Raw genomic sequence first — 14610 nt, forward strand, 5'->3', positions numbered from 1 at the left:
AACAGAAATTTCAAAAACTAGAGCAAAAGGCAAATCTAAAATTCAAATACGTGTATAAATAAGAAACCAGAAATGATGCATGCATGCATGCCGCAGAATATGTGTTAGTGGAATCAGTCCTGGTTTGCAATCTGTTGGAAGGGATTACTCAAATTCCAGCTTGCTGGTTCAAATGTCAGAGCAAACTGGTTTGATGAACCAGAATTTTTTTTCTATTAAATTGGATGCATAAGAGTGGGCATGTTTTCTGGTTCTACAATACAGACAAGAATGACAAACCTCAGTCATGTATTTCTCTTAGAAGGCATAAATCTAGGTCAAACTGCATGTGAAGTGTATTAAAGTAGAAATTGATTATTTCTTCTGCAATCCTTGAGCATGACTGCACACAGTTTTCTCAGTTGCTTGTTGTCTAGTCTACCATTCTAACTTTTCATGAAGTTACATAAAGTAGGTTGGTTGACTGATTTGAAATCTGAATTCTGTTGGGGGGGAGTCCCATTTTTGCCCTTATCAGTATTGCCTTAATTAACTGACTGTTCTCCAGCTCACCGCCTCCAACCCCACTGGTGTAGAGCTATCAAAACTTCTTATCGCACATGGAAGATTGTAGAAGGGGTGGTGTATTTTCAGGAGGAGACTGAAACCTCCACAAGTATTTCTCACACAAATAGATATTTTAAGTTATGTATTTGAAAACAGACAGAAAACACATTACTTAACAATAAATTAATCTCCACTGATGGAAGACTGCCCAAGAATCATATGTAAGCTGCATTGAGTTCTGTAGAAGAAAGGCAAGATATAAAATGACCTACATAATTATGATGCTTCATATATAGTCATTAGTAGTCATCAAAAGTATTCATAGAATCATAAGAGTTAGGGAGACCCTCATAGGCCATCTAATTTAACCCTCTGCTGGATGCAAGAAATTAAGAGTTGAGTATACTCAAGAGATGGCTGTGCAGCCGCTGCTTCAAGATCTCCAGTGAAGGAGAGAGAGCCCACCCCCAAGTAATTCAGTCATGAAGACTTCCATGTGGTATGAAATATTTCTGTAAGGGTTAGAGAATTTAATACTTCTTCAGAACACCATAAACGTATTTCTGGAAGACGATTTGGGAATTGGATCTGATTCTAATATAGCTGCATTGTATTGTAACCTTATGATTTCACAGACACTTTCTTCTTTCTACTGCCCAAGGTTATCTGTGACCTGTACTGTAAATAATTCGCAGGATAAGTAGATCACTTTTGTTACATCATATTTCATATGGGTTGCTATTGCTATCTCAATCTCTTCCTTTATGGTACTAAAGTCTGGGAAGCTACATTAGAGTTGGCAGCTGCCTGTGATGTGCAAAACTAGTGGCTTGCAGTTTTATGTCTAAGGTATCAGGATTCTACTCTGCTCTAAAATCACATGAATTAATTAGTTGAAGGGTAGGCCTTTTGAGCATGTACAACTTTGAAATCTCGCACAACTTGCTTTAGTCTTCGGATGACAAATGGATTGTTATAGGTCACATTCATTAAATATGTGCTCTATGTTCCCCATAATGTATTTCAATCGTACTGCCGAAAGGAAAGCTTAAGATGCAAATTCTAGCAGCTGCCTTAAGAGAGCGGCTGAAAAATGAGCAAAAATAATGTTAGGGCAGTCTTTTGGAGAGATGAGACACAAAATCATACGCCTTTTTTTTTTTTCTTTTTTTGACAGGCAAGTGCTGAAGAGTTGAGTAATAAGCCTCTTCCTTGCAGGCAAATAGATAGTAGCAAGCAATGATATGTTTGACTTATTGGCACCAACCAACTCTCCCAAGGCTAGAATCTACAAAACCTCATGAAGTAAGACAGGAAAAGAACAAAGCTTAAGGCTGTAGTCTTGAATACACTTACAAGGAAGCAAGCACAGAGGAACTTATATTGAGTAAACTGCACTGTTTGAGGGGTTTTTTAAAATCTCTACAAATTAATTTGCATGTTCTGTTGGATTACTTGTTAAAGTGTTGTGCAGAGGGTTCCTAGTTTGCTTTCCAGCAAATATGTTTCCCAAGCTTCAGCTTGAAAAAATATGTAGCCTGTAAACAACAGGGAACAGACAAACCTCAACATTTAAATAAAATATCCGCAAATATATTTCTAAGGCGTATGTAAAAAGGAATGGCAATTTGATTGGGGAGGGAGAGCTTGATGCAAAGGAAAGCCAGAATATGAATGAGTGTTTATATTTTGTTAATACTAGTTTTGCCAACTCAGCATGATGAAAGTGGCTTATTTGTGGAAGAACTGGGATTTTCTGATTCCTGCTTTCAGTTCTGCAATAATACGTCTAACACAGTAAAGAAGTCTCTTCCCACCATGCAATATAAGCCATTTTGAAGCGGAGAAAGATCTTAAAAACAGCTAAAGCCATGAAATGCACCAAATAGTCAGTTCCAGGTAATAATAATAATAATAATAATAATAATAATAATAATAATAATAATAAAAAATTATACCCCGCCATCTCGCTGGGTCTCCTCAGCCACTCTGGGTAGCTTCCAACAAAATATTAAATTTCATAAAATTTATACACGACTTGATTATTTAAGAAAACCAAGAAAAAACCACAACCATACTATGCAACATACAAAAGTTATAACACTAAAACAGATTAAAATTACCTCAACTTTCTAAGCATCTGGGTAGACTTGTCTAAGCAATAATGTTTTAGCACTGAAAAGAGTACAGTGAAGGCACCTGCTAGATCTCAACAGTCAGGGAGTTCCAAAGTGTAGGCGCTGTTCTTATATGCTGTTATATTCTGACAAGGCCTCACTGCTGTCAGCAGTCGTGCTTCGGAATCAAGCACAGGGGAAGCCCCACATAGAGCACATTGCAGCAATCCAATCTTGAAGTAACCAACACATGAACTACTGTGGCAAGGCTTTCCTGGTTAAAGAATGACTGTATCTGTCTACCAGTTGAAGTTGGTAAAAGGCACTTCTAGCTACTGAGCCTCCAGTGACGATCTCCGTGACTTATATGAGTGACCCAGTATAACTGGTAATATATCTACACTGGCACAATGATCTTTAAAGGGTAAAGGGGACCCCTGACCATTAGGTCCAGTCGTGACAGACTCTGGGGTTGCGGCACTCATCTCGCTTTATTGGCCAAGGGAGCCGGCATACAGTTTCCGGGTCATGTGGCCAGCATGACTAAGCCGCTTCTGGCGAACCAGAGCAGCGCACGGAAACACAGTTTACCTTTCCGCCGGAGCGGTACCTATTTATCTACTTGCACTTTGACGTGTTTTCAAACTGCTAGGTTGGCAGGAGCAGGGACCGAGCAACGGGAGCTCACCCCGTCACGGGGATTCGAACCGCCAACCTTCTGATCGGCAAGTCCTAGGCTCTGTGGTTTAACCCACAGTGCCACCCGTGCCACAAGGATCTTTATACCCATTTAATTGCTGGCAATGCAGATATTACAATCAGTATCAGAAGCAACGTGGTTAAAATCTGTTTTCCTAATCTTGCATGGTAGTTACTTCTGCCCAGTAAAATAGCTTGCTGGCCAGTGCCTCCCATATTCAGAGCCTTTATTTCAGAACAAATGCTTTGATGTGCATGTCTAAAGATGTTTCCTTTACATCTTTACGTGTTAGATTATTCAAAATGGCTCTGCGTATTTTAATTACTTGCTGTATGCTCTACCATGTTGCTGTCTGTATATCAAACAGCAACAGCTCTTGTGAAGAAACTAATACTCATCCATTAAGATTTATGATGATTCTATTTTTTTCCTGTATTGCTACTTCAGAAGTGTAACAGAGAGGCTTCTGTGAAGCACTTCCCTCAGTCGAGATAAGAATGAAATACATTACATGAAGTGATTTTCTTTTACAAATTTGTAAGAACTCAGTTCTCACTTGGACAGTCTTGGGAATCATCATAAGCCTGGGAATCAAACCAGTCAAACAAACAAGTGATTTATGATTTATTGCTCTTCCTGATGGGTGTGCTAATGTTAATGTAAAATTATTACAGCCCAAGTTATTAAATACTGTAGCTCAGTATCATATCAAATAAAAGTGAAATTGTACTCTTATAAATTAAAAATCTTAACAAGAACATCAAAGGTATAAAAGCTTTTCCTACGATCACAAGGGAATGTATAGATGGTTTTTGTATTTCTAATTCATAGGATCCATTCAGCTGTGCCTATGATTTCCACACAAGTCTTTACTGGGAGATATGGCTGGCCTGTGTGGAGGATGGCAAAATATACTGGCTTGTCTACATTGCTGCCTGCCCCAATTTTAATTTTGTCGTTTTGCATTCATATTTTATCCAGGCATTGTCTTTGGGAATATTTTACCATTCATATTTTAAGTCTGTGATAATTCAGGTTGGCCATTCCTTTATTTAAAAATTTACACCCTGCTTTAAAAAAAAATAACTCCAAAACAGCTTCAGAAAAAACTGTGAAATGCATAAAATAGCAGGGTGCCCCAAGGAATATGGATTATGCAGAACTCATTCTCCCCAGCAAAGGGAGATCTGCTGGATCCCCCTCCTGTTCTTTTGGCATGCCTCCAGCATTGAAGGATTTTCCTTCTTCCCATTGGAACAGGGGGGAATTATTATTATCATTAATATTTTAAGAAAAGGAAATGCAGTCCCCCTTCCCCCAGATTGACAGTTCATCTGAAGTGGCCTCTCCTGACATGATAGGATTGTTCTGTACATTAAATGCTATGAAAGTTTTATGCTGTAAGTGAAATTCCCACTATTGCAGTTGTGTGTGCTGAGTAGTTTCTCGTATATATCTGTTGATCATGATCATATTGTTCCACATTTTAGCCATACTTGGTTGTCTCTTATTTTTATGTTTTTGATGAGTTGAGAGCTATATCATAACCTCTGGAGTTGTCATGAAGTTCAGCAGCTAACTATGTAAGGAGCAGTAATATTATGTTCTTAGCTTTAAGACACCTAGTGAAAATTATTGTTATTAACTGATTGATTAGTTAGTATACAGCAGGCATAGGCAAACTCGGCCCTCCAGATGTTTTGGGACTACAACTCCCATCATCCCTGACCACTGGTCCTGTTAGTTAGGGATAATGGGAGTTGTAGTCCCAAAACTTCTGGAGGGCAGAGTTTATCTATGCCTGGTATACTGCCTTCCATCTGTAAATATCAGGGCAATTCACAACATAAAAATACAAGATAAAAAAGCACAAAATACACAATAAAAACAAACCAATAACCTCCTCCAAATTCCTTTTGTTGAATAGATAAACATTCCCAGATACAATCTAGATACCTTTGTTTATGTTACCACACTGTTTGTGCTGCAGTTAATGAAATCTGAAAGTACAAACTGGCCCACATAGTATCGGTATCTTTATTATCCATCACTGATTGAAATGCTGATTGTAATATGCTTTGGGAATGAAAAAAAGACAACTGCTATCTTTTCAGTTTGGGGTGGTAAGAAAATCAAGAATGCCCATGGGCCAACATTCTAGTCTGTATTTTATTGTGGTTTGAAAGGTTTGGTTTAGGAAGAAGTAACTTGATCAGTATTCAATTGTATGCTAGCTTGCATAGCATAGCATGTTAGAATATGGCATCTTTCTTGCATGTTCATGGATGATAGGCTGCATTTCGTCTCTTGTATTCAAGGCAATATACCTCTGAACACCATTTGCTGAAAATCACAAGTAGGGAGAGTGCTATTGCTATCAGGTGTTGCTTGCAGGCTTACCATAGGCATATATGGTTGACCACTATGAAAACAAGATACTAGATTAGACTGGCCCTTTGTCTGATCTATCAAAGCTTTATTCAGTTCTTTTAATCTAAAGTATCTAACACATTGATCCTCACAATTCCTACCATAGAGGTTGCCCAGCTAAACAGGTGTCAAAGGGCATCAAAAGATTGGATGTGATGTGACATTTATTCTGTGATTGAAGGGATATAGCTAAGAACAATGAGATGGAGGGAAAAGGGAAGGATGATGGAGTTTTCTGTTAAGTTTTTTTACTGTGTTCTGAACTTTTGATATAAGTCATTTTTAATTATGAAGGTGCTAGAGCAAACAATAATAACTCTTCGGGGCTCACCATTTTGGGGTTTTGAACAGAGTGCGCCGTGAATCCTCTCGATATGGCATGCTTTATTTTCTCTACTCAGGAAATAATACTGAGAGCCAGTGTGGTGTAGTGGTTAAGAGCAGTAGACTCGTAATCTGGTGAACCAGGTTCGCATCTCCAGGTTTGTTGTGGGGGAGGAAGGGAAAGGAGAATGTTAGCAGCTTTGAGACTCCTTCGGGTAGTGATAAAGCGGGATATCAAATCCAAACTCTTCTTCTTTATCTAGTACACAATAGCTTCATGTAGGCTGGTCTCTCCGAAGCCACTCAAAGGTGAAGATTCTGTTAATCTTAGTTCTGTTCTTCATGCTCACTTCCATTGTGTTGTGGAAATGTCTCATACTGAGTGAGTTTTAAATACCTTCCCTCAATGGTTTCAGTGCTTTACCTCAGTCCTCAGACAGTTCTTTTTTAATTAGAGCAACTAAAGCTGCTGTGTCAAATGAAGTTTGTGGCCTCTCTGTTGTTTTTCACTGCATTGAGCCCTGGCAGCCATTTTGGAAATAGCTCTTGCCTGCTTGGGATTCCCTGATGATCTGAGCCAGAAGTGAAAATCAGTCATCCAGAGTGCTGCTTTGTGATTCTCTAATTCTGCAGCTCACAGCCCACTTGGAACTGTTAAAAGTTTGAACAAGACTTCATTTTGGAGCAAGCTTAGCTATTTTTGATTTTGGGAAGGAAGGCGCAGCAGATGATAACACCATATTGCCTCGGTGATGTCGCCACCCCCTTGACTGTTTGAATTTTAGTTGCAGAGATTGCATTGGCAGTGTAGATCATTTTAATCGGGTCGGTGAGACCCACTTCACCAATTGCAGTTTTCTATTTTCAAGTGACATGGCCGAAATGATTAGTAAACAGTAGCGATATCTTCGTTCTTAGTAATGCCTTAACCTCCCTTGAAAACCAACTGCAGTTTCTCCTTCTCAGCTGTTCATCAGACACTGCCTTGCGTGTTATTTTTCATTTTCAGTAGTAGTTCTGGCTTGTGAGAAAGTGTGATAATTCAGCATCATGTGTTGCTGTCCCCCAATGTTCAAAATCATTAGCTAGACATTCAAGTTTGAGACACTTTAGTTTTCATAACTTCCAGTTTAAGAATTTTTGTCTTTGATTCAGAACCAAAAATCTTTTTTAAAGGCATCTGCTTATGTATGTATTTTTTTTTTCTTTTAAGGAAATAGAGCTTTTCAGGGCTCCAGATCATATTTGGCTTCATAAGTCTTAAATTTTCCATCTGCTACTGGTGCTATATGACGTCCTCCTGATGCCTCTTTTGTTCAGACATGTCGTAAAATTTGTGTGTGTTGATGATGTGTATGGACTTTGTTTATCACAAAAGTTGCAAATAATAATCTTCAAACAGTTAATTTATAGAATTTGGTGCCTACCTTTTGTAGGGTGCCTTTTTTGATGTGTAATATTTAATTATGTTGTTTTTAATGTATTTTTAGTACAGTGGTTTCATATTTTATAATGGACAAAGGTAGGGTTAGATGGAAGGCCACATGGTGAGCAAAGAGTGAGGAGGAGGATCAGTTCCATAAATAAATCAGAAATGCAACCTTTTTATATGTAAGTACTAGCCAGCAAGACTCAAATGTAACAGTATTAGCAGCTGCACAGGTGGGTTTCAAATATTGACATTTGTGTTTAACCTTACATTTACAGATAATTTTATTAAATTTTTCAAGTTGCTTAAAGAATACATTGACTTGAACAAATTCCACAGAGATTAGAGTTACACAATTGTTAGTAAAAAGGGCATAGGAAGCTGAAGTTGGGCCAGCAGCTCTTCCAGTTTCTTTGTTTTATAATTTTATCTCTCCCTCTTATGTAGGATAACAAGGAAAACAGCAATCTTTTGCCAAACAATGGAGACCATGGCCTGGTTCCTGGAAATGACAAATTCAAGCCTGTGTTACCCTGGCCTCACGTCGAAGGTGTGGAAGTAGACTTGGAATCAATTCGGCGGAGGAATAAGGCCAAAAATGAAGGGAATCCTCTTGGTGGCAATAATGATCAGCAGAACATCATGCAGCGACAGTATCTCACATTTAAGCCACAGACACTGATCTACCGTGATCCCGTATTACGACCTGGAATTCTTGGTAATTTTGAACCCAAAGAACCTGAGCCTCATGGAGTTGTCGGTGGTCCTGGTGAGGAAGCCAAGCCATATGTTTTAGGACCAGAGTATAAAGAATCTGTTCAAAGCAGCATTAAGGAGTTTGGGTTTAACATGGTAGCAAGTGATATGATCTCACTAGATCGAAGCATTAATGACTTGCGTCAAGAAGAGTAAGTACCTGATCTGCCTCTTCTTTCCCCCTCTTTTAATTGTGTTTTTGTTATGCGATCTGTACACTGTGACAATCATCTTATATGAATATATATTAGCGATAGTAAAGGAAAACAATTCAGCACTTCTTTTTAAAATGAGCTTTCCTTTTTCTTTTTAGCAGAGATGTAATCATGTGCATAACACTCCTACTGAAATTAGCAGAACTTAAAAAATGCATAACTATAGCTTGGTTAGTTCCCAGAAGTATTCTAGCAGGCATTCAGATAATGAGTAATAAATTACAGTTGCTTAAACCTTGATCACATTTGATAAGAAATCATTTTTCTGTGGTGGGTAGATAGGATTTAGCCTGATATTCAAAAGGCTTATGCAATTTTCCTACCCCCTTTGATCTGCTGGGTCTTTGATATATGACCCTTAACTCTCCAATAAGGCATGATGCCAGGTTCAGATGACCATATTGCCTTCATCTGAACCAATGTGTGTTAGCTGTTGCAACTGAGCTGTTTGTCTGAGGCAGGCTTTCCACTATGTGATCTGTGAACAGAACTCACCAGCTTGTACTTCTGCTTGTTTTTGTTCTTTGCATTTACTGTCTGTTACAGAATGTGTTCTTTCTGAGTGAATTCAGGGGAGAACAGTACAATGGCTCCTTTTAACAGTTATGAAAAACATTCTTCCCTCCATGTTTCTGTGGTAATTACTAAAATGTAATTGTGTTGTGCAAAGATTTTGTACAGAGTTCTCATTTTGTGTTCTCTGTGTGCGAGTGTTTGATGTAAACCATCAGGTTTCCCCCACTTTCTCTTACCATCAGTAACTTAAGAGCCTTAGAATTGGAGTTCTTTGCTTCTCTACCCTTAAAATGCATAAAACCTAGGAGAGACGGGGTTTGTTGACAAGGGGAGAAAACCCTATCCTCAGAAGATGTGATTTCCATATCACTTTTACTGTGCATAATTGTCTGTGAGAATTCTGTGCCCTCTATATCTTATTTCTGTCATTACTTTAGAACTTTTTGGAAGTAATAAGAAGGATCAGTACATTTTCATGATCAGTTTCTTTGACTACATAAAAGGTGCTTATGATGTTGGCATTAATGTGATTTGATTGTGGTACAGTATCAATAAGGTGTTGTTTTTTTTCCTGTAGATAGCATGATCTTGGCTTTACATCTAGATGGGTTGATTAAAGCAACCTTTGTTGCCTCTGCCGAAATATCTTACAATACCTTTGTACTCTATTCTCAGTCAATTTTATTTGCAGGTACAATCCTTTTCAGCAGTGTGTTTTGTATATCTATGAAGCACAGGTGGTAAATATTATTTATTCCATATCAAACTGTCCCACTGCTTCTAATTCTAACAATGCTGCAGACCCTGAAGCACATTTGATGATTAAATAAGCAAGCAAGACCGTGGCAGCTGTTCCTGAAATATTTGGCTGATTTCCCAAGCATATGGGCTTTTCCCCCTTTGAAATAACATGGCAAACATTTTATGGAGCTCAGGTAACATGAGAAACATGGTTGCTGAGGAAAACAGTCATTTAATGCTAGAAGAAGTTGAGAACCCTTTCATTTCTTGCAAAGTCCATTTTGAGAAACCTGTTAGAAACAGCCGACTTGATCCAGTTAGCCCATGGTTCCAACTAGCCTAGTGTAAAAGGGAAAGGGAAAGGTACCCCTGACCATTAGGTCCAGTCATGGATGACTCTGGGGTTGCAGCGCTCATCTCGCTCTATAGGCCGAGGGAGCCAGCATTTGTCTGCAGATAGCTTCTGGGTCATGTGGCCAGCAGGACTAAGCCACTTCTGGCGAACCAGAGCAGCACACGGAAATGCTGTTTACCTTCCCGCCGGAGCGGTACCTATTTATCTACTTGCACTTGACGTGCTTTCGAACTGCTAGGTGGGCAGGAATTGGGGCCAAACAATGGGAGCTCACCCCGTTACAGGGATTCGAACCACTGACCTTCTGATCAGCAAGCCCTATGCTCTGTGGTTTAGACCACAGCGCCACCTGCGTCGCCCTAGCCTGGTGTAGCGTCACCCTAGCCTGGTGTAGCTTTCTATAATTAGGAGCAGCTCTCAGGTAGAGAGAGACATATTGTAGCTCTGCTACCTAAGGTACTAATAAACTTGAGATGACAGGATTGAAGCTAGCACCTTATATACACACACTTCATGTGTTCTGACACATAGCATTGACACTTCCCCATCAAAATATTAAAATAATAGTAAACGCTGTATAGAGGAGCATGCTCAGATATGTGTGACTTGATCTACTTCAGGATTATGTGCAAACGTGGTGTCCTTTCACTTTTGGGGGCAGATTAAACTGGTTAATTGGGGGTAATGCCATAGCTCAGTGATAAAAGTACATACTTTGCAAATGAAGTTCCTGTTTCAATCCCAGTTATCTCCGTCTAGGACTGGAAAAGACACTCTAGCTAAGGCTGAAAGCCTGGACGGTCATTGTCAAGTGTATAGACCAGGCGTGGGGGAACCTCAGCCTCAAGCATCAAATGCAGCCCACCAGAACTTTCTTTCTTGCCCTCAAGACTCTTCCCAGGCCACGTGCCCCCTCTTCAGTCCTAATCTACACCCCTCTTAAGTACTCTTACATTATTGGAATGTGTCCTTGTACTGTGATGTCTCTTGGTTGCCTTTAGGGAAGATGAAGAGATGTGTGCTTTGCACATGTGTACGTAGAAACCTCTGAATTTTGTGTGGCAGGATACTGCCTGCAGAAGTAGTCACATCCATTGTCCCACTTTTGCCTCTGACCATGCCCCCCCCCCCGCCCCCATCATATGGTCCCCAGTAGTTTCCCTATATGAGGGAAAGCGGTTGTCAGGCTGAAAAACGTTTCCCATTTCTAATGCTAGGTAGTCTAATTGTCTGAATCCGCACAAGACAGCTTCCTATACATACAAACTTAATTTTTACATATAAAAAATGTTTTGTTGGGTACACTGTTTTGTGTTGGTGGGGCAGTGAAGGGTTACAGGCTATGGGTCTTATTCAACTAAGCTTTAGGACCATTTAAATCATGATTAAGTTAATTTCAATGGCTCTACTCTTGAGTAAAACTGGCTGAATACCATCCAATGAGAGACTGTGATTGAAGCTTTCTTTACTATGGTATCTAACGTGACCTATATAACAAAATGAAAGAGGTATCTGGTGTGCAGATGTTCGCATCTTCTCAGAGTTGCAAGACAGCAACAACACAGATGCTGTATGGAGACAGGAATATCTGATAATGTCTTTGCTCTGGCAGCTATAAAGATAAGAGCTAAAGTGCTGCTAAATCGGCAGCTTTGCGATATCAAGTAGAAGTACAAAAAAAATCAAGTAGAAACACTAGGTGGCAGGATGCATTTAGCTTTAAAGCAAAACACAATTTTAAAATGTATCTTATATATATATGAAGGCTTCCTTGTTTGCAATTAGAATCACTGCTGTTTTCATACAACTTAAGTAATTATTAACACTGTACAAGATACATTGGAAGTGCTTTGAGAATTTTCACTACTGACCAATAACGTTTAATATATTTTCTGAAGCTTGAACCCAATCCAAAACACAAAATGGGGTCCATCTTCAGAAAATCTTTTCTGAGTCCTTTAGAACCTGGCAGTAAATAATAGTGAATAGCATCAGCATCTTAAAATTCTGCTGTAACACTGCTCACAAGGGCAGAGATTGTCTACACTTGGTAGCTCAGTATTGTTCCCAATATCAGACAATGTGCTCTATAAACTACCCTTGTTCCACATTGCCCAGTGTGGATTTTTTTAAAAGCAAGAGCGAGAGTGGCAGCACTGGAAAACATAATTTATCATCATTTTTAATACTGAAATTGTTCAGTCTGAAACATAACTGAGCTTCCAGCATCTTATTTTGCAATCTTAAACTCTACCTTATTTAGATTAAGGTATATTAAATGATGACTAACAATTACCTTATTTCTATATCTTTAGTGGACAAGCTGCTAATTAACTTTATAGTACAGTGCTTAGTTGATAGTTGATGTTTAATATTTGCTTGCTGGTGTTAGTTAGTGAACCACTGGATGTCACTATTGTTCTTTGCAATAGCACTTGGTGTTTTATCCGGTAGTTATCTATCTGCTTGGGAACGTATTTTGGAACAAAAGTAGGTCATAGCAATTACAATGGTACCTCAGGTTAAGTACTTAATTCGTTCCGGAGGTCCATTCTTAACCTGAAACTGTTCTTAACCCGAAGCACCACTTTAGCTAAAGGGGCGTCCTGCTGCTGCCACGCTGCCAGAGCATGATTTCTGTTCTCATCCTGAAGCAAAGTTCTTAACCTGAGATACTATTTGTGGGTTAGCAGAGTATGTGGTATACAGAAAGCTAAGACTAGTTGATGCGACAGAAGCACCTGGTACTGCAAGTTGGCAGAAAATCATATCGGCCATGGGCTTGAAAGAGTCATGCAAATTGGCCCCAATTCTACAGGCAAACTCAGAAAGCAGTTAGGAGCAGAATGGGTATCATAATGTGATTGCAGGTTATTGAGAGGGTGTTGCAACAGAGGGGAGGCTTATGACAATTCAGAAGAGTGAACATTCTGACAAATTATAGTTTTCTCTGTTGTGATTATAACAACCATGTGATAACCTTTCCTTCTGAAAAACTACATGAAGGAGAAGGCTGCAGAGATTGCTGGCTATATGATGTGAAAACATTGGGATTGGTTTTTTTCCCCCTAGAAGGTACAGTGGTACCTCGGGTTACATACGCTTCAGGCTACATATGCTTCAGGTTGCAGACTCCGCTAACCCAGAAATATTACCTCAGGTTAAGAACTTTGCTTCAGGATGAGAACAGAAATTGTGCTCTGGCGGTGCGGCAGCAGCTGGAGGCTCCATTAGCTAAAGTGCTTCAGGTTAAGAACAGTTTCAGGTTAAGAACGGACCTCCGGAACGAATTTACTACTTAACCTGAGGTACCACTGTACAATGTAACATCAAAATGTTTAAATTACATACAACTTTCATGTTTGTCCTTGTGGACTTAGGTTTTGTTTTTTCATGGAACAAAAGAATGTCTTAAACATGGTTTTCATTCTGAAAACTGCTTCAAGATCCTTCAAAAAGTAAGAAGCAGCAATCATTACCATCCAATCATAACTGTAAGCTTAGCTTCTAAACTAGCTTCATAATCATGCTCTATCCTGAGTACTGTGTATATTTTAAGTCCTCTCTTGGGGGTGGGGAGCACTTTAATTAACTAGGTGGTACGAAAGGGGTATTATAAGAGAATTTTCTCCAAATGGTCTTATTTATTGCAGCCATAACTAGTGCTCTAGTTAATTCTGTTTTTTCACTGATAGTGGTTCTGATAACAACCATGTTCTGATTGTAGATATTTCAAAAATGTTAAAATATAACACACATATCTGTTGCAGGTGCAAGTACTGGCATTATGATGAAAACCTGCTCACCTCCAGCGTTATCATTGTCTTCCATAATGAAGGGTGGTCCACACTCATGAGGACAGTTCACAGTGTAATTAAAAGAACTCCAAGGAAATACCTGGCTGAAATTGTATTAATTGATGACTTTAGTAATAAAGGTAAATACATTGAATATCAATATTAAACCCAGTAAGAGCTGAATCTGTCGTTCTACAGGGAAGTTGAACCAACATAAAGAAATACTGTGCTGATAATGCAGTGGTTTCTGCTCTTAATAAGAAACCAGCCTGCAGATTTAAGAATATTGATCTGTGGATAGAGTCGGTAGCATGGTTTTCATTATAGATCAGTTTAAAAAAAAAAAGTTTGTGAATTAATGTACTTTGTTCTAGCCTATTGAATGAAGAAGCGTAAGTGCTATCACATTCAGCAAATATCTGTCTTTCTGTTTCTTTCAATGGAGACTTTGCAGAAAAATTCAATCCTTCTCAAAGAGTAATCATGGCTCAAATTTTCATTCAAGGCTACATCTGTTCAGAGATAATGCAAGGGTTCCCTTGAACAGGAATCAACACTCCTTTCCAACATATGGGTTTTTTTGACTGAAGGGTTTGTCAAAATGGATAGTGTAGGAAGCTTCACCTTTGCCTCTGTAGGTACTTCATCTGCCAGCATTGGATTTTCATTGCATTAAATGCTTAT

The 14610-nt window shown here is 39.0% G+C and overlaps 1 protein-coding gene across 5 annotated transcripts in view; it reads left to right on the forward strand.

The window, feature by feature from the left end:
* The window catches only part of GALNT7 (polypeptide N-acetylgalactosaminyltransferase 7), a 42626-nt gene that overhangs the window by 13301 nt on the left and 14715 nt on the right, over positions 1 to 14610 (forward strand). For 4 of the 5 annotated variants that reach the window (XR_014171834.1, XM_081926055.1, XM_081926053.1 and 1 more), the window contains exons 2-3: positions 7994 to 8454; positions 13900 to 14066. Coding sequence is in view for 4 of the 5 variants with exons in the window: in XM_081926055.1 (XP_081782181.1) it covers positions 7994 to 8454; positions 13900 to 14066 (628 nt within the window). In the remaining variant the exon portion in view is untranslated. Of the gene's footprint in view, positions 1 to 6289; positions 6427 to 7993; positions 8455 to 13899; positions 14067 to 14610 lie in introns of those variants that run through there. The other variant, XM_081926054.1, reaches the window with a different exon arrangement.

Source organism: Podarcis melisellensis (genome assembly GCF_964234715.1).
Source record: "Podarcis melisellensis genome assembly, chromosome: 9".
Lineage (NCBI taxonomy): Eukaryota > Metazoa > Chordata > Lepidosauria > Squamata > Lacertidae > Podarcis > Podarcis melisellensis.